This window comes from Lonchura striata, chromosome 13 (genome assembly GCF_046129695.1).
Source record: "Lonchura striata isolate bLonStr1 chromosome 13, bLonStr1.mat, whole genome shotgun sequence".
Taxonomy (NCBI): domain Eukaryota; kingdom Metazoa; phylum Chordata; class Aves; order Passeriformes; family Estrildidae; genus Lonchura; species Lonchura striata.
In genome coordinates, this window is record NC_134615.1 from 17221450 (window position 1) to 17248283 (window position 26834).

Consider the following 26834-nt stretch of genomic DNA (forward strand, 5'->3'; position numbering starts at 1 on the left):
TGCAGGCTGCACTGGACATGCATGGAATACAATGAAAATCGGCCAGGGTACCTTATTTTTTGGGAAGTGGTTGGTGTCTGATTTTCCTCCCCATGTTGTTGGTCATCAGAGAACACAGGCTCTTCCCTAAGTGAGCAGAAAACCAGACAAAGGTGAAACTCTTTTGCTTTAGCAGATCCCTGGCTCCAGCCCACGCCTGTATCTTGCCAGCTGCAAGCTCTCCTTTTCTACCCAAATATTTGAGCATGCAGGCAACTGGAGAGAAGGGCAAAGAGATATTTCTATCTAAGTTTGATGGAGAATTCAGCTGGATTTTGCTGAATTTAGCTTTTGCCTAAATAAGTTTTGTGAAGAGCCTGTACAAAAATCTGACTGTTCATAATTAAATGGAACTGTCTATGACTAACCAAACTGTGAGACTGTAACTAAAGCTACAATTATAAACAGTAAAACTATAACTAAATCTGACTATTCATAACTAAATGGAACATGGAAAAACTAAAATATCAGAGTTTGAAATGCCACCTGGTGCCTTAAAGGAGTCCACAGATTGTCTGTCTCGGGCTGTCACTCTCTTTCAAGCACAGCCACTGGGTTGTGCCTGTAAAAGTGCTGCTCTTTCTCTCAGGCTAAGGGGTGGAATGCAGTTATTCCATGGGAAATGCTATTTTACAGCGAGCTCAGTCCACAGAGAACAAGGGTATATAGTGAAACTAAAATTCCAGGAGCAACAGGAAACCATTTCTTGGTCAAAGCCTTCGGGCTGAGCTGTTTTAACCATAATTTTATGAAGGGAAAAGCTAAACTCCAAACATCTCCTGATTTAGGAATACCATGATCCAGAATGCATAGTGTTCTTTACTGCAGGGATCTGTGAATCTTTTCAGAATTTGGTGTGGCATTCACTTGGTTTTTTACCCTCACTATTACCAGCTAGCACGGGTGTCATTAAACAGCCTGCTCTGCTTAGGATGCTGTGGGATGCAATGTGCTCTAGAGACATAAAACACTACAGGAGGCAGTGACAACTTTTCAAGCGGCTGAGGAAGCCAGGAGACAGTTCTAATTTAGATTTGGGGGCTGGGGTGGGAGGCAGGAACTGCTGTGAAGTAGAGTGTTACCCTTGGTACCTACACAGGATGCAAGAACTAAACAGGATGCTGAGATAACACCATTTGTGCACACACAGCCTACCTAGGAGGAAGGGAAACACACTCCCTGTCTTCTCGAAACCTCAGGACTGCAGTATCATGACCAAGGCTGTGAAAAAGAGAAGTAATCAATCAATGTCACGGTTTGGTTATTTACAGGATTTCTTGTTTGGTTTCATTCTGCAAAACCCTGGTGACACCAATCACTTGTGCTTAAAACAGTCCCAAAGCAAGAAAAAATAATCTCCATCGGTTTTAAACCCTGATTGGATCAAATTATGCAGTGTCTGATGATCCAGTTTCTCTGAATCACTAGACAAAGCACAGATGAAATTGCTGTACTTGAGTGTTTTCAAGTGAAAGTAATAAAGGAGAATTTCAGTGCTGCTCCAGGAGGTGTCACCAGCTCTCACGCTCTGCAGAGATCCTGTCTCCAAACCTTCCCAAGGCAGAGAGCAGGGAAGCATTTTAAAACTCCCCCATGCATGAGAGGACAGGCAGATTTGTAAGCTCAGATTGTGGCACGATCAGCTCACAGCCCTGTGTCACCAAGTGCCAGCGCCAGGAGCCACCTTGGGACACGCTTTGCATCCTGAGGTGACTCAAAAACCTCAGGATACAACTCCCAGCCTTGTACATTGGATTAACCCTAGGCATGATTCAAGACCTACATACCTGACCTGCAGCTCCATCACCTTCTGGCAGGTATTTACTGACTTCAACAGGCTGCAAATGCCACTGACAGAGAGGCGGTTTTGGCTGAGACTAAGAAAGAAAAAGGCAATGAGCTGGTCCCTGAAATCCCACAGGATTGTGCTGTCCTGGGAAGCAGCTACCAGTGCTCTGCATGCTTGAAACCATTTCCCTTCAGAAGAGGGCAGGTTGGCTTTGGACAAGGCAACACTTACTTCAGCTGCTTTGAAATCGAAATACAGGAGAGGCTTTCCAGCAGACAACTGCAGCCTTCATCTCCCAGCTTGTTGCCTGATAAACTGAAGCATTTTCCAGTTAGTGGGGACTGATTTGAGCAGTAAAAACAAAGCCCTCAAAACCTGCTTGCTTTCCCTTTCCTACAAAAAATTGCTTTTTTGCCTGGACTGTTCTGTCTCAGATCAATCTTCCCCGCTTATTTCTACATGAATCAACTTCAGACAAAAAGTTTTAGCCCTTGGGCAACATGATTCATGTTTTAGACCCAAACCGTCTTGCTTTAGGAAATCTATGATCTTTAAGGCCCTTTCCAACCCAAACCAGTCTGTGATCCTGTGATCCCCTGGTCCACATCACCTGCCTAGAGCCACTCAACAGGAAGGAAAGGAGGAACTTACTCCACTTCAGAGAGACAGGGACAGCTCTGGAGAATGGCCACAATCATCTTGGCATGTTGGGGAAACAGCCTGTGATCCTGCAAGCTGTCAACAGGAAGGCTTGGTGAGCAGTGAGGGGGATGGGGGTGCCCCTGGCTGGGCCAGATAGGATTTCTATTGTCATTTTTATTTACTGATTCAGGTTTATTTCAAACTTTTCCACATGTGGGAATATCCTCTGTCCTTAAGGATGAACACACCTGTTTCTCTGGCTCTTCTACAGTACCTGTCATCTGCAAATCAAATGCACCAGCAGGATTCTGTGTCTACTCTTACCATAAATTCACATATCTAGATGGAATTATGTGTTCTTTATTCTCTTCCAACTTCAAATCCGGAGATCTGCAAACAAGCAAAATATTTGGCTTTTAGTATGCTTTCATGAAATATCTGACAATTTGGGTCCCACTTAATATTTCCCAGCAGAAACCCCCAGGTCTGTGCTCTGTGTCTTGCAGCAGTTTTGCAATAAGAACACGGCACCTCAGCTTACTCTAAAGAGCTGCTGTCATGGAACTGGCTGTAGGTGTGGGTGCAAACCCAGCTATTTTTGGTTACATTTCCCATTGCTCAGGCAGATGCAAGGGCAGTGGGCACCAGCTGTGCTGTCATTGTGGTTTATGGTGACACCAATGGCTTCGGTCAGCATTAACTGAACACAGGAACCACAAGTGCAGTGTCTCACCTTTGAGCTTTCCCAGATGTGCCAGAAAAATAAATAATCATGGTGTCCACCCTGAAAAAGAGACCCAGGTCAGTATTAGGAAAGAGGTGGGAGGATGCCATTTATTTAGCAGAGGTGTTTGGTGAGGACCAAAGCTGTTGCCTGGATGCTGAGGAGAGTTTTACATCTCTCTCACCAGCTCACTGGCAGAGCCAAGCAGCAGCCACGTGCTCAGAGGGGAAAGGACACTGCACTCAGTGCCAAAGGACACCTTGAGCTGGGACTGCAGATGAGACAGGTACACCCTAAAAAAGATTGGGCCAGGATTTTTTTTTTTTTTTTTTTGCAAGACCAGAAGTTTGTTGGAAAAAGATTCGGTAGGAACTCCCTTCCAACAAGAAAAATAAGAAAAAGCCATATGCAATTTGGGTTACACCAGGGATTACTTTGACCTGTTAAACTTAGAACATAAGACAACCACAAGAGCCAGGATGATTTAAAAAAAATCTACCCTTTGTCAAACCGGACACACGAAAACCCCAAAACCTGTAATTTAAAGGAATGCAGTGCTAGAGCTAAATTCACACATTTTCACTAAACTTAGCTGACTGATAGCAAATTTCTGCCAGTTAGTACAGAATTTCCTTTCTGATATATTGCAGAGCTTAGATGCAAGTTTAAATTCTGTTATACGAGAAGAAATACCATACCCTGCAAACGGTTTTATAGACCAAGGATAAAAAGACCTATTAAAATACAAAGAGGAAGTACATGGTATGATGAATTCACATTTTGTTTCCAATAGAAAAGAAAAAATGAGTCAAACTGATTTTGTTCACTTCAATTAGCTAACAATTAAGCTGAAAAACAGTGTCCATTTGAAGTCAGCATCTAAAGAAACAACCTACTTGCTTTTGTAAGAGCTCCCATGTACTGATACCTGGCACAGAGTTCAGTAACATTTTGACACACGATGCCTTCCTTTGCCAAACTGAGAACAGCATTCAAGGAAAGATGGTTGTTGCTCAGGCTGTGAACATGAGGAAAAATACAATTTCAGCTGCTGGACCCCACAGCATCTTCTTTTGTTACACAAATGCTCTCTGCTCTGTTCCCCAAACCTCCTGAAGCACACGATCTTTTAATAAGGGTATTTCTCAAAAACTTCTGAAATTTCCATCTCGGACTCAACAAAAGCATTATCAGATCACAATTTTTTCTCTGCAAGCTGTAGCTCCCATGAATTTAGACTCAGAGATAACTCTTCCATGTGCAGCAGAATGATCATTAACCAGTTTTGGGTTAGTTAGTGGAGGTAGCTCATACCTTCATGATTACACCACTGATCCACAGTGCAGTTCAACTCTCACTACAACAAATCCAATTTAATTATAGCTTATTAAAGCAGGGAGGCCTGAACACAATCCCCCAGCCTCTGAGGATTTATTCTTTAATTGCACATTTGTTCTATTTCTTGTTGGGCCTCATTAGATATGAAACACAAACTCTTGCTTCTACAAATCCTCTGCTTGTTCTCAGGGCCATTCCTGAGAGCCTCAAAGGAACCATCCCTGAGAACAGCAGTGTGTGTAACAGAGATGGGTGAGGGAGTGGGGATGGCAAATGACACTGTTTTCCTGCCTTTTCTGTTCCAGGCTGGTGTTCTCTACAAGCTTTTTCCAGCGTGCCCAGGAAAGCAAGAGCAGCAGATACATTCCTCCTTTCCTCCCTCCTTCTGCCATGCTTTTAAACACTTCTAACCACACTGCAAAGCCAGTGATTAATTCCTGGATGGGATCCAGCAATGACTGCAAGTATTTTGGATTCACCTGCTTGCACCTGAGGGTGTGTGGAAGACTTTTAAAAGCAGAGTGTCTCCCTTTCAGCTGGGGTGGGCAGGGAGTGCTCTGGTTCTGTGGCTCTGTGTTTATCCCTGTCCTGTCACACAAACTGCACTCAAGACTCCAGCACTTAGAGCAGCTCTGCTGCTGCTTCAACTGCCCCTGGCAGCTCTTCAAAGACTTTAAATCCCTGCAGCCATGCTGGTTCTCTCCACCTAAAAAGCTGCAGATCCATGCTGGGAGTTTTGCTAGCAGTCTGCTCCTCTCAGTCAGCTCTGGACAGCCACAGGAGCATCAGAAGGAGCAGCACAGGAGGAGAGGGCTTGGAAAGGCTGGGGAGACTCTGATGGAGCCACCCTCCCCTAATCAGAGGTGAGATACCTCAACCTGAGCCTCACCAAGGGGAAGAGAAGAGGAAAAGTCAAGCTAGGCACTGAGCTGAGCACAGCCACTGTAATTCCTGGAGAGGTGTCAGTGGTGCCAGGACTCCCTTGGGATGATTTTAAAGGAACAGGATAGGCTCAGCCTCACAGTTCTTATCTCAAACTGAGTCCACTGCAATGTCTGTGCCTCAGCTTGGTGCCCCACATCTCTGAGCTATGCTTGGCTTCACAGTAGCCAAGGTTAAGCCATTTTTACTCACTCTACTTTCTTCAGCTTTTCCATTCTGGAAAACAGGTCCATCACCCTCTTCACTTCTGGATCCTGTATCCGATTGCCCTGCAAGCTGCACAGGATTCATTTGCATTAGAATCCCAAGGAAGAAATGGTTGATTTGATGGCCATTGCCACAATGCACTCACTTTATTTCCTCAAGATGGGGGCACTGTGATGCAGCCTGGACCAAGTTAGTCATCCCCTCAGCTGTGATGGTCCCACCTGTCAGCCTGGAAAGAGAAAGGATCACTCAAACCAAGCAAAGGGAGGACTAGGATCCCCTGCAGCACACGGCAAGTCTGTCTCAGAGCCATGCCTGCAGCATGTGCCCAGCATACAGACACTGAGGCAGCAGCCTGGCTCTGCCACCTGCACCCAATTTCATACTTCTTTTCCAGCAGGGCAACACAACCCTGCTCTTGATGCCAGCACAAAACAAGAGCCACGTGTGTCTGTGCTGCTCTGTGAAGCACTGTTACCCTCACACCCTGTACAGAGCAGATCAACCTGGGGTGAGCCAAAGTCATGGAACAGAGAACAGACAAGAAGGGAGAAGGCAATGGTGTTACAAGCAGACTTACTCTAGTTTCTTCAGGTTCCCCATTCCTTGTAAGCCCTTTGAAAGAGCAGCAGCAAAGTCATCACCACATCTCCTGCTGCGAAAGCTGAAATGTGAAGAAAAGGGGAAAAAAAATAAACACACCAAAAGTAGATATTCTCATTTGCTTGCAGGATTCACCCTTCCTTCGTATTGAAAAGAAATGCCTATCATCTTCCCTCTTATCTAATGCATTAACTACCCTGTTGTTCAGCTTAATCAAAATGGAAAAACAAACAAAAATAAAGCCAGAATGGATTTATCACCTTTTTTTCCTCCAATCACTCATAAATGCATTATTTCATATATTTTTTCAGTACTGAAGTTATGCTGTTCCGATCAAATTTTCTCACATCATCTCTCTCTGTTCTAGAACAAACTTGAGGTTTGACCTTCCAATCCCTTAACCCTTCTCCCCACCCAGCAGCTCACAGCACTCATTGTGTTTACCTCAAGTGTTCCACATTTTTACAGCCAGCCAGAACCTCCAGACAGTCGGTGTCCACAAGACATCCTGCAAAATCCAAACAAATCAAATCCTGGCCCGAGTTTATGACAAAAACCAAAGCCGACATGTCCAGTGTTGTCAGTCTGAAGTTTTTAAACTCATACTTGAAATTCAGCAGGCTCCCAATGTGCTGGGCTACTTCAAGGTTTTGTGTTTCAAAGGTGCAGTGGCAGAGCTCAAGGACCTTAGGTCCTGACAGATGAGTGGCTGCCAGTTTCCTGAGAGACTGCAGGATCACATCCTGCTTTTCCTGCACCCAAGCTTCATCTTGCTCTGCCAGCAGCATGAGGAATGTTCTACACTCTCTTGACGACAAGCCTGAGAGAAATATGTGAAAACTCTCCATAAACTCGGTCTTTGTCTCATTCTTTAAAGTCCACTTTGATTTCAAGAAGAACTTCTTCTTCAGGTAGTTCTTGTCCACCCTCCTACTCACCATGAGACACAGTGCTGCAAAAAACTCCTGCAAGCTCAAGTGCACAAAGGCATAGCCAACCTCTGGGCAAGTGCCACTCGTCTTCACCTCAAAGGCAGTCAGCAATCCATGCAAGGAAGCAAATTCCTTCACATCCTCAGGAATATCGCTGACATAAAACACAAGTTTCTTCTCTTCCAGGCCTCTCAGTGCAAGATCAAACAGACCCAAAATGGCCTTTCTGTTACAATTCAGCTGAGTCTCCTCATCACAGTCTCCTCGCTGCTTGTTCAGGAAGATGAGAAACATTTTGATATAAAACTGTGTCATAGTCTGAGGAAGCTCCACACTCATCTTTTGTTTGAGGAACAAATACTCCAAGCAGATGCATACAATGTTACACAGAGCAGGGATGAAGCACATGCTGAGGAGTTTGGTGTTGTTCTTCACATGAGCAATAGCTCGTTCTCTGAATGAATGCTGACAAAAATAGTGGCTAACATATTCCTCCACCTTCTCATGGTCAAATCCCCCAATTTCTGCCAACACACCTACTGTATATAATAAGAAGTCAGGTAACCTCTTGGGTCGGCTGGTGACCAGCACTGTGCAACCAGGCAGGAGGTTCCCATGACAGAGGTCTGCAAAGAGCTGGGATATGGACATAGGGGAGGTAAGAGCTGGGCCTCTCTTAGAGGAGGATGACACATCCATGTTAGCTGCAAACTCATCCAGGCCATCAAAGATGATCAGTGTCTGCTGGGCATTCTCCAGGAGGGCCTGGAACACCGCATCGGGGCTGTCCTCTGGCTGAAGGAACATGTCAAACAAAAGCTCCTGCAGGGTCAATTTTCCTTTTAACAAATTCAGCTGCCGAAACTCGAACAAGAAAGTGAAGAGAAACTGAGGTAGGACACCTTCTGCCCATTTCTGACAAATCCTGTGCATTAGCCTGGTCTTGCCTATCCCTGGTTTACCAAACAAAAAGATCACCTTGGTGGTGTGCGACGGGGCCTCACTACAGAGCAGATCTGACACTTTCACAGCTGTGTCTGCACATTCCTCTGCCTCAGGAGCACTTGCCATGTCCTCTCGGGGTTTCTCTGTTCTCTCTTTCAAGCGAGGGGCTTTGCTCTGATGAATGACAACGTTGACAAAGGTTTGGTTGAAAGGCAGTGGCTGTGTTTGTTCCTGTGCTTCTGCTGCCCTCCTGCTTCCGTATCTCTGGCAGACAGAATTGATGAGGAGATGCCGGTACTTCACAAATGCATCTAAGAGAGAAGACAACAGAGGGGGTATGAGGGTGAAAAAGTTAGTTGTGAGTCACATCATATCCAAAATACTACCACTTATAGGCAGAGAGTGGCCCTGATCAGAGGTTGCTGGGTAGAAATGACAAATTTTGAACTCCTGAAAATAACCTATAACTCTTCTTAATTTTTCACAGGGACCAAAGAAAAACAACATTCAAGAAAAAGATGAGACAGATTTATATGAAAACTAAACCTTATTATCTCTAAGATGAGAATTAGGTGTGTGTGTATTATGCATATTATTCCCTGTTCACTAGCTCGCTCTTCACTATGCTGGCCTCTTAACGCTGGAAGTTGATTTCCTGGGTGTTTCTGCAATGACATTAAATAGGTCCTTTCCTCAGAGGGAAGCCCAGCACAGCTTCTGGAATATCCACATACCCAGTCGTCGCTGTTTGGCATCTTTGTCACTCCCAGAGCTGCTGCAGCGGCGGCGGCGAGCAGACCCTGAAAATGGAAAGGTCAGAACCACATCAAAAGTGCATTTTGAATGGCAGCGTGTTAAAGCTGGGCAAGACTCTCCATGCAGCAAAGCATTTGGGGAGTTGAAGAGGAAAAACTGGACAGACAAAGCTATTTGTAAGCTCAGGCTGTGATTACAGAATTGCTTCTTCTGAGATGGGCCACAAGCACCTCACTGGTGAGTCTGTTTGCAGGCTGGATGATGCACCTGCCTCACTTTGAACAGAGGAACTGCTCTGATATCCTGGGGAACCTGGCAGGGAATATCTGTTTCTGGGGAATGCAGGGCCCACAGATTCTCAGGGCTGTTTATGGTGGTTAATTTCCTGGACTGTCAAATGGAAAGAATGGACAGAGCTTCTCTTAACTGGTCTTAGTAACTTCCAGCACTATTTTCAAATTTCCATTCCACCAGCACCTGGCAGGATGGACTCACTAGGACACACAGCATTTGGCAGCAGTGTAAATGCAGAGCAAAGGTGGCTTTTTTCTCCATATTTTCAGCATCTTAAACCTGCACATGACACACATGACAGACATGTGACATTTGCAGTGCTGTGACTCAGAAGTCTCTGAGCATAAAGCAGAGGCAAAAGTCTCTCTTCATGATCTGCACCAGCTAGGAAAGTCTCAATACACCCCTGAAGAAAACCTTACTATCTGTTCTCTTAAGCTCCTATTCTGACAATTCTGGAGTGGTTTCTGCTTGATCAACACCTGAATATTTTTTCTGCTCTTCCTTTAAAAGCCAAACCAACTTCTTCCACCAACCAATGAGCTGACCACAGTATAAGTGCAAAAAGCATGGGTTTAGTAGCATGGGTGGGAGATTCCCACAGAGCAACTAAAATGAGTGAGTTCCTTAGCAGGGGACCAGCAAGGCTTTTCTGAAATTCAGGGAGGGAAAATGAAACAGGAGAGGTTCACGTGGCAAAGCATCAAGAACAGAACAATGAAATGTCCATTTGCAGTGGCTTCCCCACACCTTGCCAGTGCTGAGGGTCAATACCTGGGACATTTGGAGCCCTGCCCAGGCCATGAGCAGAGAAGAAAAACTCCAAGAGCCCAGTGCCCAGGGTCTGTTCCAGCCTTACCTGTTGGCACAGGTGGCTGGGCTCTCGTGTCTGTGCCTGATTCTTCTGGCTGGCTGAAGTTACCTAAAGGAGTTGAATGTGAATTAATTTTGGTTAATATGAACATTCTGCTCTTGAAATTTGGAGTGTGGCTGGCCAGAGACAAAGGACAGGTATCTTGCAACAGACAGTGGCACAAAGCAAGGCTCAGTATAAGGGATGCAAACATCCAGGTTCAAGGGTCTTCATCTGATCTTTTCCTTCCAGATTATTCTACAGTACAGTTAGTTTCACTTTCAAGGCAGGAGAAAAACAACTTTACTCTCTGATACAAACAAACTTGGAGTTTGGGCAGCTCTGGCTGATCTAAAACCACACTGTGGCCCAAAAGGGAAGCCCTACTTTCCCTGTAAAGAAGGCTTTTCTGTGAATAAACCACTGGCTGAGTTGGCAGCCCAGTCAAGGGCCTTTTCTGACTCACTGTATAGCTCACAGGTGCCACAAAACCCCCTCAGCATAACCAGAAGCAATTCACCTTCAGAAGGATTAGTGATGCTCAGCTGTTACTACAAAAGCTAAACCACTATAAGCCAGCTCCAAAAACCTTAAGAGACATCTTTTTTTATGGTATGTCACAGTATCAAAAGGCTGAAAACTGTTTCAGCTTCAGTCCTGAGAGAAATCCCCCACCAACCCACGTTCCTTGATGGTTGTCTGGTCTTTGCCCTGTTTCATCTCAGCCAAAAGAGCTGCTGCTGCACTTGGTTACAAAGGTTGCATCCACACAAATGATGCAAATAATAAGAGTTACTGCAAGCAGAATGTGAAAGTGCCGTTGAGAAGGACTCAGCCTAAGACTTCCTGCAGAAGAGAAGAATTAATCACCAGACAAAGCAACCCACTAAATGAGAGGCACAGCTTATCTGATTCCACCGGCCCTCACAAAGCAGAGGCTGTGCACACTCTGTAGGTTGCAAGACAACACACACTAACAGATCAGGGTCCTTATGGATCACCTCGTGTGCTCTAAATCCCTGCCTCTGCTAACAAGAAATACACTGAAGTGGTTTTGTATGATTACTCTAAGACTTCTGTGTTCCTTGCCTTTCTGGATCAGGAAAATTTTAAAAATAACAATTAAAAGTCCACAGAACAAAGAGATTGGAGTATTTCTTCCTTCAAATAAATCTATCCAAAAATTGCATCTCAGTTTTATTGGAGATGGGGGCATACAATTTTTATTGTTTTAATCTGTTAATGTCATCTGTTAATTAATCTGTTAATTTTACATCAAATTGCATTTCTAAGCCAGAAGTTGTGCTTCCAAGAAAAACAAGGCCATGCAACTGAGGGCACTGGTGGTCCCACTGCCTAGACTGGGTGATGGTAATGGGGGGCCAAGCTTTGGCTGTGTTTGGTCAGGGGAATCTGGCCTGACCTCTCTTACCTTCTCCCGCAGAGCTCATGAGCAGGACCTCCAGATCCAGGGGCAGGTCATACTCCATGCAGACAGACTGTGCAAAGTGCTTCCAGGCAGCAGGGCCAGCCTCCTCCAGCAGGTCCAGGAGCACAGAGATTTTTTCCCTGGGGCTGGTGACATCCCCCAGGCCGCTCAGGGCTGCCTCGGGGACGGAGCGCCGGGCAGTCGAGAGCAGCCAGTCGGGACAGTGAGTGAGGAACTCCACGAGCTGGGGACGGGCTCTTGCCACAGCTGCAGGCAGGTCTAGGTCATCGTTCTGAAATGGGGGCTAGAGGGATGCAGACAAAGGGCAGCAGCAGGCACAGGAGCAAGAGATGCTCACCCACACAGCCCTGCAGGCTTGATCTGTTTTTGTACCCCTTGGCCTAACCTAGAATTTCTTACTTTTATTCCTGAGTTTAGAGTAGAGATCTGAGCCCAGTCATGAGGGTGCAAGGATGGCAGTCCTTGTCTGCTCAGTGCCTGACAGCAGGACTGTGAAGGACAGGGGCAATCTCTCTGGCACCAGCCAAGGAGAAGCTGTTGACATCTGTATTGCTGCAGTGGCCATCTGCCAAATAACCCAGGCATCTTTCACAAGTACCAGGACCTCTGGGGAGGTCAGAGATGTTCTTTTAAATGTTCAAGAGTGCTTACACAGAGGCAAGGTTTTCTGCTTCTCATAATACCCTACCAACAGGCTGGGGATGCACAGGGAGTTGGGAGGGAACACAGCCAGCACAGCTGACTTCAACTGGTCACACAGCATCATGCTCAGAACATAAAGATGGGGTAAGAAAGAGAAAGGCAGAGGGTTAGAGTGACGGTGTTTGTGTCCTAGATCACCACTACATGTGATAGAGCCCTGTTTTCCTGGAGATGGCAGAACACCTGCTTGCCCATGAGAAGCTGTCAATGAATTCCTTGTTTTGCTTTCCTTTGTGTGTGCAGCTTTTGCTTTACTTATTCAGCTGCATCTCAGTTCACAAGTTTGTGCAGGACCCCCTGCACAAAGGGCTCAGGTGACTGTTCTTGATGCTCATTTTGTGGGGATGAACAACCCATTTCTGCTTTGGTGACAATGCCACCTCCATCCCTCTTCTTTCCCACAAAGCCACACACATGATCTCCTACCTGCATTGTTGTGTAATCAGTCTCCTTCCACTTGTCAAGTGCAAAGGTGGCTTCTGCTCCATATTCTGACAGAGAATTGATCTGCTTGAGGCAGTCTCAGAACACGGACACACCCCAACATGTGGGACATGCCTCACTTTGTACAGATGCCTGGGGATAACAAGAACAGAGCTTGATATAGACATGCCAGGCCATGGCAATACATGAGTCACAAATCTGGGAGCTCTGCCTTTGATCCAAGGGTCAGCTGTGATGCTTTTTGTCTCTTCTCACTCAAACCAGCAGTGACCACAAAGTTTCGACATTTGAGGATTCATTCCTGATCTCATGAAAATGCAGGACTGAGCCTTGTGCCCTAGAATGCAAGTGAAGATGGCTTTAGAGGAACATTTTGTGGGAATCACAGCTTTCCTGGTGTTACTGCCTGATTTGAGCTGGGCTATGCCACTCTGCTGCTGTCAGAGGAAGCTGATGCAGAAGCAGCAGCACCTTGCTCAAGTCAGGCAGTCAGTCACACCAAAAACACTGTGAAAAGCTGATCCTCAGAGACTGCACAGCTCTCACAAAGGAGTTTCAAGTGTAGGGGGCTTGAAAAAGCCCCCACTGCCAGCTCCCCACCTCTCAGCAGAAAGGGTGAAGGGAAATTTCAGTCTGCTCTGCACCTGGCAGTAGCTGGTGTCCAGCCACCCCTACTACAGGGAAAGGGAAGAGGGAAGCAATCACCGTCCGATCAACAGCAAACAACAGACTCAATAAAGCCATACTAAATGCATACATAAATGAATAAAATCAGCCCTTAGTGCCAATGAAGACTGAAAGCCATTCAGGCAAAGAGTAGACTCATACAATCAATTAATATTCAAGATGAAAACAACATGGAAAAGTTGGATGAAAGCTCAGCCACACTGCAGAGTTCCTGTACTACTGCTCTTCCCAAGAATAATTGGCAGTTACATTCAGTACAATACCTCTGATCCCAAAATGAAGAACAAAAACCTCCCAAGAAAAGCCGGAAAACTTTTGAGTCTTGATGCTTACCCTTCAAATGCAAAACCATCTTTAACAAAATTTGCACAACTTAATCTCCTCAACTAGGCACTTTCACTGCTCCCAGGCACAAAAAAATTAAACTGAAATGTGAAACTCCTTGTTGCAAATCTACCAACTTCTTGCCTGCCCTGAGGGCACAGAGTACTTACCAGAAGCCCAGAAACAGAGTACCAGCACCAAAACCAGTGTGGGGGTCACCAAACACCAAAGCTGGAGAACAATATCCACTGCCTTGATTTCCCCATGTGCTAACTCACCACTGTCCCCAGGCACAAAGTCCTTCCGTGCCTTTTGGGACCTAATGAACAAAAGACTGAGCAAAATGAAAGTAAAACCAGTGGAAACTCCCCAACTGAAATGTATCTGCAGTAAAAATAGAGAAATTAGCAAAAATATCCAATCGGAACAGAGGAAGCGTAACATCCAAGCCTAAATTCTATAGCTAGGTGATAATTTAGGTAAAGTATTGGAGAAGTAGTCCAAAGAAATGGTACCTAGGGCAAGAAACAATAGTTGCTGGATTTAATAGTTAGTGGCATAAACTCATTTGGTTTTGGTTAAGACACTTGCAATGGGAATATTTCTACTCCCATGTATAAACCTGATTATTCTGGTACACAGGAAAATATTTAATTACATCTTCCATTATATGTAAGAGGAAAAAACAAGTTGCTTTTCCTTTGGAATAAGGACAAGGTTTAAGTGATAATGTAGCAGATGTGAATGATTAGATAAAAGATCCCACGTCTAGCTAGAGCTGTGTTTGCAGAGATCTCCAGATCTAATCGGACGGGCTGCAACAAACAATGGATTGGTATTAATATCTCTGTGAAGGCCAGGGAAGCTGCATTGGAAAACCGGATGGGGGCCTGTAGCCAAGCCCCAGAGAAGTCACTGTGCTGTAATTCACTTATCAGAGGAACAAATTACCCAGATCCAGCAACACCCTGTCTCTGGACAGAAACACTGACTCTGGCTGTCCCGCCTCGAGCGTGATGCAATGAGTGAGGGGAGATCTGGAGAGCCACGGGTGGATGGAGAGGGTGAAGGTGACATCTGCCAGGCTCTGCCCCACTTTGCCACCACCTGGCCCACCTTGTGCCTGGGAGCACAAGTCACCAGCTCGGCTAAAGTCTGGACTGGAAGAACCTAGGAGCTCACGATTCCCTTCTCTCCCCCGGCTTTTCGCGCGAACATCTGAGGGCTGGGGGGCAAAGAGCCAGGCCCCAGCCGCAGGCCCGGGTGGGCTCCCAGCGCGACCCTCCCCGGGCGCGGCGATGTCCCCGCGCCCCGCGCTCACCTGGCCCCGCCGCGCTCCGCCGGGACGGCGCCGAAAGCGAAAGCGGCGGAGCGGCTCTGCCGGGAAAGCACGTGGGGCTGCGGGCCGGGCCGCCGGAGAGTCAGCTCGGCATCCCCGGCAGGCAGCGAGGTTCCGCTGCTCCCTCCTGGAATCGTTCAGTCTGGTAGAAACACCTCTAACATCATCGAGCTCAGCGACGGAGCGCTGCTGGGCTCTGCCCAGGTGCCACACCCACGCACCTGCAGAACAGCGCCAGGGACGGCGAGTTCACCTCTGCCCACTTCTGGTGAAGGCATTTTGCCTAATATCCAACCTGAATCTCGCCTGTTGTAACTTGAGGGAGTTTGCTCTTGTTCTGTCACTTGCTACCTGGGAGAACAGACAGACAGAGCCCCAGCTGGCTCCACCCTCCTTTCAGGGATTTGCAGAATGGCAAGGTCCTCCCTGAGCCTCTTTTTCTCCAGGCTGAGCCCTCCCAATTCCATCAGCTGCTCCTCATCAAACTTCTGCTCCAGATCCTTCCCCAGCTCCACTGCCCTCCCTTGTCCCCATGGAAGGGGGGACAGTCCTTCCCCAGTCCAGGCCCCACTGAGCAGCCCCCAGTGAGGCAGACACCTCCATGGCAGAAAAAAGGTGCTTTTCTCCTGCCATTTCCTTTTTATTAAGGCTCCCTCACCACTCCTGTGGGATGTCATTTAAAATAACCAGAGGGCTGTGGCTTGGTGGAAGCCAGGTCCCCATGGTGCTCAGCAGACATTGCTGTGCAGGGAGTGAAAATGTCACCTGAGCACTTGTGGCTTTAGAGCAGGAGGGAACATGGACAAGCCCTTCTCTGGTACTGAAATAGCTGGCAGAGGCAGTGATGGGAACAGGGTGAGAAGGGAGCTAGAAAACTGCCAATGCACCAGGGCTTCTGCCAGGGCACAGCGGGTCCCACCACGGCATCACACCTCTCGTGCCCCTCGGCTGCTGCTGTCCCGTGGCCACAGCTGGGTCAGACCTTCCTTGGCTGCCACGGAGCCACTGAGGCCCCTCCAGCGTCCTCCCCCACCAGCCTGGGCACCGGGACCTCTGAAAGGAGGGTCAGCAGTCACACAGAACAAGGAAGGGCCTCTGGTGTTGTGGGTGAGAGAGAAGCAGGGCAGAGGGACCTGGCTTATATCCATGGCAATGCAGAGGGAGCAACCACCATACCCAAGGAGCTCAGGAAATGGAGCCCATCCTGCTACCAGCTTCCTTCTGGGACAAAGTTTAATGCTTTTATACTGCTCTATGGTGGAAGAGAACATCATCTCTATTTTTGTTAATGTGATCACCATTATAGGTGTTGGATTTATCACCCAAGATCTCCTCCAAGTGAAAAGACTTTTAAAAAAAAGCATGAACTGGTACAGGAAAATAACTGAGCCACTTGAGATAAACTATTGCACTGTAATAAGAAGGAAAAGGAACTTGATGCTTGACTAGACACTTAAACTTTCTCTTATAATCTTTCATTTCCTTATAATTTTCAATGTTTTTCTCATCTTTGCTGTCACTGTCTCAACAACATGGCCATTATCAGTTTGGAGCTCTTCACTGAACCATCAGGGTCTGTAAAGAAATAACCTGGACACAAGATCTCTGTTATTGTACTGCACTGCAAATTCACATCCCATTCACTTTTTGCAGCCATATCCAGGTCTTTTAGCATGGCTGGTTCTAGGCTTACTTGGGGTTTGGTAATATTATTTGACTTGCTGGATTCTGTCAAAATCAGGAGGACTCTGGTGGAAGTAAAACCCAGAGATGGGTGAGAACAAAAGGTGCTATATTTCCAAAATGTAACAACAGAGATGCCAAAAGGTGGCAAAGCCCATTTCTGCTGCCTCCTGAGACTGCTAACCCAAAGCCTGTGCACTTCAAGAGCCCAGCCCTGAGTCCCAAGAACACAAACCCTTTAAAGATCCTGAAAAAATAGTGTGGATTGAGGAGCAGACTTCAAAATCTTTTCAGAAGAAAGGCTCCATGGAAGCACAGTTGCACAGAGCCTAGAGTATTTCTCAGGAAAAGGAAATAAAATTCACCCAAAACCGATTTAAAGCAGCTCATCTTTTAATTGGTTCAGACACAATTTCTCTGGTTGTACACAAGCTCCTGTGCTCCTCTGTGAAGGGATGAGCTCTACAAACTTTTCTCAAGAAAATTAAGAAGCAGATGATTTGGGAATCCAAAGTCAAGCTGTACAATTACATATCCCTAAAAAGTGGGGAGAGAACAGAAAATATTTAGCTCTTGCCACAATCCCAGAAGGGCCTTGAGAACTGGGTAGCTGTGAGCTCTGCTTACCTGTCTGGTAATGATCTCAGGATTTATGATATCAAAGAGATCAAGCCTTTTGCTGTTCATCAGTGAAGTCAGAGCTGATCCAATACCTGTGGAATCAGCAAACCCATCCAGTTACAGGGATGTCCATCCTGGCTTGCTGCCTGCTGCCAAATGCTAATTGTGCCTCAATGTCCCACAACCTTCAGCCTGACAGAAAACTAATTTTTCCTTTCTCCCAGCCATTTACACGGGGTTCCTCATTCCCCAAGTGTATCCAGCAGAAATTTCAAACATATATCAACAGAATTTCAAACCATAAATGTGGTACATCCCCTTTCCAGTTGTCAGTGGTTTTTTGTGTATTTTTTCAGTGCTCAGGTTTAGGAGATCTGATGTTGGACAATTTATGGAGCAGGCTGACACTTCCCTAAGTGAAAACTCACTTGAAGTTACTTCTGGAATGCCAGCAACCAAGATCATATTCTGCAGGAAGCTTTGGATGGATGGGTCCTCCTGAAAACCAGAAAATTAATAGAAAAATGCTATAAAAATATGTTGCTTAGCCTCTAATGGCTTAGAGAATACTTTTTTTAGGACTTACCCCACTTGGATCAGCTGTGCATTTAAACACTTTAATCTCTGCTCTGAAGGGAAGGGAAAAAGGGGAAGAATTGTCACTAAGTGCTGCAGAGATCCTCTTTTTGTGCTGCTTTTTAAAACATGGGCCAAAGGAGGCAACTCTCAAGAGAGCACAGTACCAACCTGGAGTCCACAGGCTGCAAAATGAGTTTCTTTTCTGCATAGGTAGCTTGGATGGTAGCTGTGATTTCCTTCAGAGAGAAGAACAGCAGGGTTCAGGCATAGCCTTATAGCAAGGAGCTGTATTTGGATATTTTGGGTTGTTTTCTACGAGCCAGAGTTCAACATCCTTTTGGCTTTACCTTCAGGTATTGCTAGAGAAGGCCAGCATTTTCCTTCTCCACTTGCATGCCATGAACTCCCCCCTCATGCCCACAGCCTCAGTCTCTGGAGCTGCAGGCTGGCTCATCCTCTGGGCTTTTGCTATTTAGTAAATCCTGCACAAGACTGGAAATGGCTTTGTAGGGTGCTGTTTCCCAATGACATCCATCTCAACATCTGACTGGATGTAGAGAGAACATCCTAAGGGTAGCCAGGCTGCCACAGGTAGTTAATTCAATGTAAACCAAATTGAAAAAAGAAAGCAATCTCTGAATTCTGGCCACTTAGGCTCGTCTTGCTGTTGTCTGCATGTAAACATTCATTTAAGAGGAACATTTTGTGATGCAGTTGCAGATCACAACCGGGGTTTTGGCAGTGCAGGAGCTCATCCTAAGAGCCACAGTTTTGGGGATCACCTATAGTCCAGTACTTCTGCAATCCTTGAAATGCATTTCAAGATACCATTTGGGGCACAAGAAACAAACATGCATATTTCCTTTAACACCCTGCTAACATGGGATACTTGCTGAGAAATTTAGCCTCAGCTGTGGTTTAACCTTTAAGATTGAATGTGCCCAATGCTCAGGTGGGGATTTGGGTTGTTTTCGTGCCTGTCTCAACCCACAGCTACAAGACTGGACAAACACACTGATTTCCATGACAGGGAAGCTGTTGGCATTTCCTTTTCTGCTCCCTTAGATTCACTACAAAGCAGTTTGGGGTGAAACACAGTGTAATCAGGACCCTTCATACAGGCTCCCATAGAGAAAAAGATCATATTTTTAGCTTCACATTCTTCAGAGCTTCATGTCCATTTCTGTCACAGCTCTACTCTTAGTGTGGACCTGAGCTAGAATGTGGGTACAAGGAGAGCTCAAAATAAATACATTCCCATGGTGCCTTCATTTTCTCTTAAATATCTCAAGGAGACTACCCTGTGTCAGATAAATGTTAATGGGGGCTCCTCAGAGCTTTCTGCTGCTTTGGCCACCTTGCACACTGATGGTGGGCTGGGCTAGTTGAGGGAGCATTGAGCCAACGTGGTCACTACCATCATTCCCAGCCTCAAAGGTCTAAGGAGCACATGGGAGTGTTAAAATAAACTGATTTGCCTTCTCCACCTCCCGTGGTTTAGCCACCCACCCTTCCCAAAGCTCCCTGCCACTGCTGTCCCTGCACACCAGGATGGTGCTGACCTGGGACAGAGCCTGTCCCGAGGTGTTCACAGGCAGGAGGGGCCAGAACTGACCTTCTCCATGTACAGGGCCACCAGGGGTTCTTCTCCTGCCAGAAGGATGCTGACCTCCACTGCTACCGAGGACCTCACCACTGTCCCTTCAGGCTGAAAGGAAATCTGGGGCTGGGTGAGACTCCACACCTTGGCCACAGAGTCATTGTAGGAGGTGCCTTGAAAAATCTGGTTGAGTAAGGAGTAGAAGTTGAGTCAGGCTTTTTCCATGCTAATTCCATGCCAGCTTGTCACACAGCTGCATTCCTTTTGCAGTCCCCAGTTCAAGCTCCTGTTCACCCAAGCCCAATAACTCAGCCAGGTTTCAGGAAAACTGTGCCAGCGTGGAAGATGGAGAAATCCTCCTTACAAAGCACAACTGCTTCTCCATCAGCCCCTCTTTTTCTCCATCTGGCCCACCCAAGACTCAGATTGCCAAGGGAAGGACCCAAGTTGTTACAATGCAACAGAATCCATTTGAAATTTCCTCATTCAGCATGCAGTGCTTTGAATAGGACAAAAAGTTACCCTCTGCACTGCCTTCCTCTGCACTTCTGTGTCTTCCATCTCAAACAGCTCCTTCAGAAGCAAACCAGAAACAGAGAGTGAAAAAACAAAATATAAAGTTATGCTTGCTCCTGGTGCAGGCTGGACAGGCCAGAGCATTGAGGTGGGGCCTGTGCCCAGGGCAGGACATGGCTGAGCTCCCCCAGGTGCCACCCTTTTTTCCATCCCAGTGATCCCCCAGAAAATCACATCCCAGTGATCCCCCAGAAAATCACATCCCAGCGATCACCCAGAAAGTCACATCCCTCTACAGTTCAGCAGACAAGTTTCCTATCAGCTGCTGTTATCCCTCCAAGGAATAACACTGCCCTCTTGACAAGAGGGCACCAATTCCAGGATCACATGAAGTGACTGACTGTAGATTTCTATCTCCCACAGAAACCAGCTCTCACCGAAACCCATATTTAGTGAATTTTTCACTTTCTCCCCAAAATATGCTGGGTGGGGTGAGGAGGGTACCCCTGTGGGAATGACCTGCAGTTTCTCCCCTCGGAGGTGCAGCAGCAGCTGCCCATCCAGGAAGGCTGCAGCAGCCAGGGAGCTGAGGCTGTGCTCGGACAGCCAGAAGTAGAGCATTCGGGACTCGGTCAGCAGCGACGGGGAGAAAACCGAGTCGCTGAGCACGCTGGAGTTGTTCTTGTACAGCACAATGCCCTGGAAAATAAAACAAGTGTGCTGGCCACAGCAAGCAGCAGGGAGACTGTTGTCCTGATTTTTAAAAGTGTTTTCTTTTATAGTTTTTTTGAAAATTTTAAAGTGCTCGTAAAACTTCTTTAGCCTTCTGATAATGTTTACATGTTTGAAAGAGTTCCCACGCAATTTCATGTATAAATAAAATAGTTTACATATTTCTCTGTGGGTAAAGATAAATTATTGATCCATCTTTAGACCAGTGTAGTTGGAGAGGTGGTAATTCCATCCTCCAATCCACGGTCACCTTTAGAATTCTATAAATACCAGACATCTGAATAAAACTAAGTCTTTTTCTCTTTTGAATTTACCGAACTTCTGTGTACTCATTTTGTGTCCAATAACAATGGGAGGCAGGACAAAAAGCCAACACCTGCATTTCCGTGGCAAGGCAAAGGTCTGCTGGACACAGCAGGGAGCAGGCTGGCATCAGCCCAGCTGCAGTGGCACAGCAGAACCAGCCCCTCCAAGCCCTCCAGAACACACCGTGGCCAGAAAACCTTTGGTGTCTGAGCAGCCTGGGTTGCTTTACCTTGTGGTGGGATTCTATGTATCTTGCTTTTATTACAGGGTCTGATGTGAGGGAGATATCCACAATGATGTCCTTGTCCTGGACAAAATTGGCTGCAGGAAGAAAACACAAAAACCTCACACCAGGAGCAGGACCTTAAGCAGGGCTGGTGACAGTCACTGGTGCAGGTGGTGACAGGGGTGGTGTGAAAGAACACAGGGGTGGGACAAGGATTCCCTGTCCTTTGGATGCCACAGCTCACTGACTCTGTTTCTTCCCTGGGAAATTGGGATAATTACACTCAGTTTTACATTCCACTCCTTTTCCCTGATATTTGGGAGTGGGAAAATCTCCAGATGGTGCACAGCCTCATGCCTAATGCTGCAGTACATGCTCCTGTTCTAGCTAACTTTGGTCCTGCAGCTTCCTGCACAGCTGATCAGTACATACTGAAGAGAAATTCTTTATTAATTGAAATGCCTTTGAATCTGTGTAATCATCCTAAAGGATCAACCTGACGCAGAAAAACCAAACATTATATTACTAAGGTTTACTTTGCTGCTGTCTGAGGGCTTGGGATTCCACACACATTTTTGAGGGACATTTTTGATGGATGTAGTTACCACTCAAACATTAAAAGCTGTACATAAAAAAAGAAAGCATAAAAACAAGAATATTTACCTGCTAAATCAATTACATAATTTGTCAGCATCTGAGCAACAGCATTTATTTCCTTGCACACCTACATGAGGAAAAGAAGGGGGAAAATTAGGGGAAGGGGTAGGATTTTGCACTGTTGAGCAGAGCTGGGTCTCATTGAGATTTAGGAGCTGTTGGTCAGAGTCCCTAGACAGTTTCAGGGTCAGCAACAGCTCTCACTTTGCCCAAGCTGCTTTTTTATTGTGGATTCAATTTATTTGTCTTATTTTTCATGAGCACTAGCACGTCACTGTTGCTGTCTTGTGGGCAGAAAAAGTGTGTGGGATACACAGAGCTTTCCTCAATGCACAGGCTGACCTTACCTCCCTCTTGAGGACAAGCTTCAGAGTGAAGGAGATGAAATCTGTGAAGAGCTGCTTCAGCCAGCCAGGTCTGTGTAAGACAGGGAGCACAGTGAGCTCCGCACACTTGGGTGGGTGGCATTTGGGGACCAGCAAGGGGGACAATAAATCTCAGTTTTGAAAGGGCTCAGACTCACTCCTTGTCTCCTTGAAGGTGAAGTGTGAGTTTGTGGAAAGTCAGGTAGCAGTCTGAAGCATCAGGAGCCACTTTGTCCTTTTGGCACACTGCATGGGATGAAAGGAAAAAAGAAAAAAAAATAGTTGATTTGTTACTGAGAGGAGAAGGAAGAGTACACCTTGCAGACACTGCAGGCCTGGAGCAGGGCATCACTGCAGAGGGCCAGCCAGGGCTCCCCACATCTCCCAGGGGATGCTTCTAAAAGATTCCAGACTCTGCCAGTTTGGGGCAGGTGGGGCTACCAGGCACCTGGATGGTTTCTGCTCACAGCTCCAGCTGAGCTGGTCTGCCAGGCACCCTTCTTCATCTGGATACCTGCCAGCTGCCCCTAGCTCCTCCCAGCAGAGACTCAGCTGTGTCCTAACATAACCCAGGAGAACCTGGACAGTACATGCAACCCACAAACCAGAGTGGAGAGGGCATTTAGTCAAATTGCAAAGTGTTTGGGTATTGCAGCATACTTACTCAGATTGATATTTAGCTGGAGGTCAATGGAAGACTCAATTTCAAAATCAACTGAATGAAAAAGCTGCAAACTGTAATGGCAGAAGAGGGAACATTTAGGAACCTGAGCCAGGATCAGCTTCTCCCTGACAGATGTGGATTTTATAACACCTCTCACACCAGTCCTTGCACTGCAGTGGGCCAGCCCCCAGCACACCACAGCTTTAAATCATGGCAAACTGCTGCCTTAGTGGCACTTAGGAGCATTAACCCCCCACTTTTTATGCACTCAGAGTTTACAGAACAGCAAAGCGGAGAGACTAAGTCAACTCCTCTGCTTTGGCTGTCTGGTCTTGTCATGCAAGGTGAGGACAGAAAAGCAGAAAGAAGATGGGGTTTAGGAGCACTGCTAGAGCACAAAACCCTGTCTCAGGCAGGAATAATGCAGGCATTGCCAGAGAGACTGAGCAGAGCAGCCCCTGTGCCTGGCCAGGGGCAGCAGCAGAGCTGGAGCAGAGCTCAGCAGCCCCAGCCCCTACTCACAACCAGGCCCCGGCGTAGCCGTAGGTCAGGCTCCCTTTGAACAGGGCTGTCACGTTCCTAATGGAGATGTGGATGGCACTGTCCTCCTTGAGCTCCACCTCACTCCTCTCGATGGACAAATCATTGACCTGGATGCTGGAAACAGCAGGAACAGAGTTTGTCCCCAGCCCAGAGCTGTTTGCTGGCGTTTATTCCTGAGGAATGGGATCTCTGAGGGACCCGTGCCAGACTCTGAAGCTTTAGCAAATCCCAAGGTCAGGTACAAGGGCAGTGACAGTGATGCTTGTGCCCAGCCTTGGTGCACAGCAATATTTGGATACAAGGTCTTGGAGTTATTTAAACAGGAAATGTGGAACAATGCAGCCCAGTTTCACTGCAGTGCTCTGTGCAGCCCTGCTCATGGCAGGATGTCTGTTCTGTGGGTACACCACTGAATTTGTGATGCCCAAATAAAAGTGAAACCCAGCCTGGTTTGTCACAGAGCACAGCCAAGTGGCATCCTGATGACAGGGGTGGCTCTGGCAGCCCCGGATGGGTCCCCTCTGCCTCTCAATGTGCCTTGGGCACCATCTGTCACGGTGGCCACAGGTGCCCCAGCCCACAGGGACATGACTCCCCATCCCCACTGTCAGAAATAAGCTCTACACACTGCCTTCCCACTCAGTTGGAAAACTAAATCACTCTTAAATAACACATTAGCAGCCTAAACCTTAACATGCAAATTGTCTGTGAGGCTTAGATCCAAAACTGTGCCTGCCACAGCCCAGACCTTTGCTTTCCCCAGGAGCTGATGATCCAAGCTGCCCCCAGGCCAGCTCTGGTCCCCTGTGCCCCATCAGCTGCTGGCACAGACACACAGACACTCACTGGCTCAGCGTGTAAGCCACCCGCCCGAGGAGCCGCAGGGACCTTTCCCCGGTGACGTTTGGGAATTTGGCGTTTCTGAAGGCTGCTTGAATCACCTGGGCCACTTCCTTGTTCACTGTTGGTGGAAGAAAAGGGCAGGGATGTCAAACTGCAGTCTGTCCTGGCTGCAAAGCCAGACCTGAGCTCGGGATTAAAGCACTGCAGAAGGCTTTTGTCCAAGGCATTTGCGTTAGATTCAGGAAGCACTAGAAGTAGTTTCAGAGTAAATTAAAAAAATTTAAAATGCCTAACTGTGACAGCTGATGGCAGCAAGGGACAACAGCCTGTGTGGCTCACAGCCAGCAGTGGGAGCTGTCCCAGGGAGTCATGGCCAGCTTTCACACACCTCAGGAGCAGATTTTGGAAAAGTCAGGGCTGTGCTCATCCTTACACCACACAAGCTGTTGACTTTACCCCAATGCTTTGCTTTGTATCTGCTTACTTGTATTGTAGTCAGCTCTTAGGTCTACAAAGAAAAAATTCTGAAAATGTTTCTGTGCCCATTTTCTGAACATTACACAGCCCATTCCATCCTCAGCTTCAGCCACATGCTTGCACAGGACTTTTTTCTTCCAGAAATACCCTCTGTTAGTTCAGCCCAGCATGAATACTTCTTTCTCTGCATGTGCCACTGTCACAGTTCAGGACATGTCACAGGACAAAGATGCTCCCACCCTCCACAGAAGAATTAATTTCTTCTCCCACATGCAAAACTCCCAGATCCTTGCAAATAAGCCCACAGCAGGCAAGAACCTGTTTCCCACTTCTACTTACTGATCCCGGGAGATGAGATTGCAATGAGGAGAGAAATAAAACACACATTTGTTCAAACACACAGCATGCCAAGCCCCAACAGAAACAGTGCTAAATCCTGTGGCTGAGGAGCGAGGATGGGGACAATTTTCAAACTCCTTTGCCTGCTCATGCTTTTAACCTGCCCTCCTAGGCAGGTGTTTGCACAAGAGACAGAGAAGCAAGAAACCCCCTCACTTGGCTGATGTGTCACTGATTTCTGGCAGAGCTGGGGCAAAGCCAGCCCCAAGGAGAGGCACTTACAGAGCAACGCCGCGGGCTCGGTCATCCTGCAGACGATCCCTGTGCCTCTGTAGGGAAAGGGCCCAAACTCGCAGGCTGCTGCTGCGTGGACAAGCCCCAGAAAGATGCTGAAGGCCCCCAGCATGATCCTGCCAGCCCAGCACATCCTCAGCCAGAGCAGAGAGTGCTGATGAGACCAAGTGATTCTTGACGGAGGCAGAGGCTGCTTTCATACCTCCAGCAGAGCCCACTCGAAGCAGGACATGACCTGCTTCCTCCACTTATCAAAACTCATCACACATTTCCTAATCTTCCTATAGTTTCCTTAACACCAGTCATGTTGCACGCTGCCTTCCTCCCTAAGCAGGAGTTTGGGCTGCAGGGCTCGCTGCTCCTGCCAAGACTGCTTTAACTCAGGACATGGACACACCAGGGTTGGTGGAAAAAGTTGGAGGGGGATGGAGAGTGGAAGAGGATAAAGTCAAGGGAGCAGCCTCACATGCTGCCTCAAGCCACTTCATCATTTTGTCTTCATGCAGAAATATTCCTTATTTTGTATTCTTGCAGTAATTCCCCAGCAAAGCACTGTTTGAAAGGTACCTACATCATTCACTGCTCTCCCTTCCACTGATTTTATACACACTGCAGGGAAACTGAGGCACACTCCTTGGGACAGGGGTATTTCCTGCTACCACTGGGTGAACCCACATCTCCCACACCCCTGGAAATCTCCATGATCACAGGACTGGGATGCTTTTTGCCTCTTGTCTGGGTGAACAGCCTGATTTGCCACCATTCCACTAAGGCAGAGCTTTTCATGCACCCAGACTCTCAGCTGCTGTTTGGGGAACATCAGCAACGCCAGCTCACATCCACTCCTGTATGCCACTGTCCTCCTGCACCTCTGTGTGCTGCTGGGACCCATGCCCACCCCAAAACAACCTCCAGCACAAGACAGAGGGGGGTTATTTCAGAAAGAAGGCTCACAACAGCTCCCCTGAACATTTTTGCCAGAAAAGGCTGAGGGAGAAGGACAGGTAAGAGCTTGGCAGTGCTGCAGGGGCAGATGCCTCGTCCTCTCTGAGCAGGGTGAGCACATTTCCTGCAGGGTCCCTGCTGTCCAGCAGCCCCCACCCTGCCGTGCTGTTTTCTTCCTGAGTTGAGAAAGTGAACGGCCTCGGGTACCCCGCGGGAGGCACTCACGGTCACTGACCCCGAGGAAGGACGAGCATCTGCAGCTTCCTCCAGGCTTCTCCAGGAGAGCAGCGTGGTGGCCATGGACAGACTGCCTGCAGTCAGCCCGAAGTGCTTTATAAATTAACAGCTAATTGCTGGAAACTCAGTGTGCAAAGACAGCAGGTGCTTGAGCAGCAGAGCTTCCATGGCATCGTCTCAGCTGTCACAGCAACCCC

General features: G+C 47.3%; 2 protein-coding genes across 2 annotated transcripts in view; both read right to left on the bottom strand.

Moving 5' to 3' along the window:
• Positions 1-12280, bottom strand: part of NLRC5 (NLR family CARD domain containing 5) — a 29637-nt gene extending 17357 nt beyond the window's left edge. Inside the window, 18 exon segments of the mRNA XM_077786239.1 lie at positions 52-126; positions 1195-1260; positions 1827-1916; positions 2060-2143; positions 2480-2563; positions 2795-2860; positions 3204-3254; positions 4123-4212; positions 5667-5750; positions 5827-5910; positions 6262-6345; positions 6729-8472; positions 8896-8961; positions 10071-10133; positions 11497-11797; positions 11914-12025; positions 12027-12079; positions 12203-12280. Coding sequence (XP_077642365.1) covers positions 52-126; positions 1195-1260; positions 1827-1916; positions 2060-2143; positions 2480-2563; positions 2795-2860; positions 3204-3254; positions 4123-4212; positions 5667-5750; positions 5827-5910; positions 6262-6345; positions 6729-8472; positions 8896-8961; positions 10071-10133; positions 11497-11797; positions 11914-12025; positions 12027-12079; positions 12203-12280 — 3275 coding nt within the window.
• A 4786-nt stretch (positions 12281-17066) lies between these two features.
• On the bottom strand, positions 17067-25618 carry CETP (cholesteryl ester transfer protein). The gene is made up of 16 exons (XM_021541177.2): positions 25444-25618; positions 24349-24463; positions 23482-23616; positions 22960-23030; positions 22454-22541; positions 22278-22347; positions 21937-21997; positions 21277-21368; positions 20529-20708; positions 20016-20066; positions 19509-19676; positions 18062-18129; positions 17901-17943; positions 17743-17812; positions 17321-17406; positions 17067-17230 (listed from the first exon to the last, which is right to left on the bottom strand). Exons 1-16 carry the CDS (start codon positions 25586-25588, stop codon positions 17156-17158), a joined length of 1518 nt encoding a protein of 505 aa, XP_021396852.2. The 5' UTR covers positions 25589-25618; the 3' UTR covers positions 17067-17155.
• Between the last annotated feature and the right edge of the window lie 1216 nt (positions 25619-26834).